The 1443-nt window shown below is 46.4% G+C and overlaps 1 protein-coding gene across 1 annotated transcript in view; it reads right to left on the bottom strand.

The window, feature by feature from the left end:
- Nucleotides 1-850: 850 nt before the first annotated feature.
- Nucleotides 851-1443, bottom strand: part of SNRNP48 (small nuclear ribonucleoprotein 48kDa (U11/U12)) — a gene marked incomplete at its 5' end in the record, with an annotated part of 5515 nt that continues 4922 nt past the window's right edge. Inside the window, one exon of the mRNA XM_010161711.1 lies at nt 851-1009. Coding sequence (XP_010160013.1) covers nt 970-1009 — 40 coding nt within the window. The remainder of the gene's footprint in view (nt 1010-1443) is intronic.

The following is a 1443-nucleotide window of genomic DNA, read 5'->3' as shown; positions in this document are numbered from 1 at the left end:
GATGGATCTGCAACCATGTTCTTTTGCAGTGGCTTTACTTTGTGGAAGTGACAAGCTTAGCTGATGATGACTGACCGTGCTGTAGTAGGTTGTGAGAGGAATTAACAGGACTCAGAAATGTTGTAACAAAAATAGCACTGAAGTTGAGCGGAATCCTCCTGCACGCTCTCAGTCTATGCACCTGCACAACTTCAGCCTTACTGTCTCACCAACCTCTGTGACTAATACGTACACGTTAGTCTGCGGGACGGGAGCTCCTCCTGGTTAGTTCTGGAAGGAAGTGTGTCTGCAGCCGGTGTTTGACAACGGCAATCAGCAATACTGCAAGTGTCTTTGGTACCTCCCCACTAGTTTCTGTGGAGAACTGCATTCTCGTCATCTGTGTCAGCTGACACTGCTCCTAAATTCCTCTGAGCGTGAGCTTGGGAACAGTAACATTCCTGTTTCTGCCCTTTTACCACCAGCTGCAGTAGAAGGTATTTCAGGCTGTTAGAGAACTCTGAAATCTGCTCTCTCACCTCTGGTAAGAATTGTGGAAGACAGCTCCCAGAGGTGAGTGTCAGGTGGGAGGGGAGCTCTCTTCACGCCTTCTCACTGGTAACTGATCCCAGACTCCAGGATTAGCTCTGTCCTGTATCCTCTAACTGTAGGCCAGGAAGGCAAATTAGGGCAGCCTCTCACAGATTTCATTCTTCAGCCTTGTCAGACTAAGCTCAAACAGATGAGAAAGATCAATATAATTTATTAATAGCTGCATTAGTGTCACACAGTTAATACATATTCTGACATATACTGCTTCCGCCCTGACAGACCTTAACCCTGTTTTACTTCTGTCGCCCAGCACAGCCGTGATCCAACACCAGTATTATGGACACAGCATTACTGTTGCTGGCATGACAGCTGTAACGATAGGTCCCACGCGAGGAATTGTTTGAACAGCTGACAAGCCAAATAATCAGGTTCTTGTTTCTACTTTCGTCTTTTATGGCTGTGGTATTTGTCTTCGTCCCTGAAACAAAACCACAAACAGGGTCGGTTGCGGTTAGGCTCAGGCTGACAGAATCTGAAGAAGGCAAAAGACTTGATATTTAATGACAGCTTTCTGTTTTCCATGTCCTCTTCTAAGGAAAGAAAGTAAACCACTTTAAACTAGTTTATTTCCCATGCTGCTTTATAGAATCATAGAATGGTTTGGGTTGGAAGGGACCTTAAAGCCCATCTAGTTCCACCCCCCCTGCCATGGGCAGGGACACCTTCCACTAGGTCAGATTGCTCAAAGCCTCATCCAACCTGGCCTTGGATACTTCCAGGGATGGGGCATTTAATCAAAGTCTTGTCATGCCATAGTGGAAATGAGTGTAGGATGGATGGCATCACTGTGTAACGAAGCCGGTGTTGAGACAAGTGTGCATTTGCCTCCATGCACTTATCTCCAGCACGTCT

This window comes from Eurypyga helias, unplaced genomic scaffold (assembly GCF_000690775.1).
Source record: "Eurypyga helias isolate BGI_N326 unplaced genomic scaffold, ASM69077v1 scaffold33351, whole genome shotgun sequence".
NCBI lineage: Eukaryota > Metazoa > Chordata > Aves > Eurypygiformes > Eurypygidae > Eurypyga > Eurypyga helias.
The sequence above is the reverse complement of the archived record's forward strand: the minus strand, read 5'-3'. Positions and strand labels throughout refer to the sequence as shown.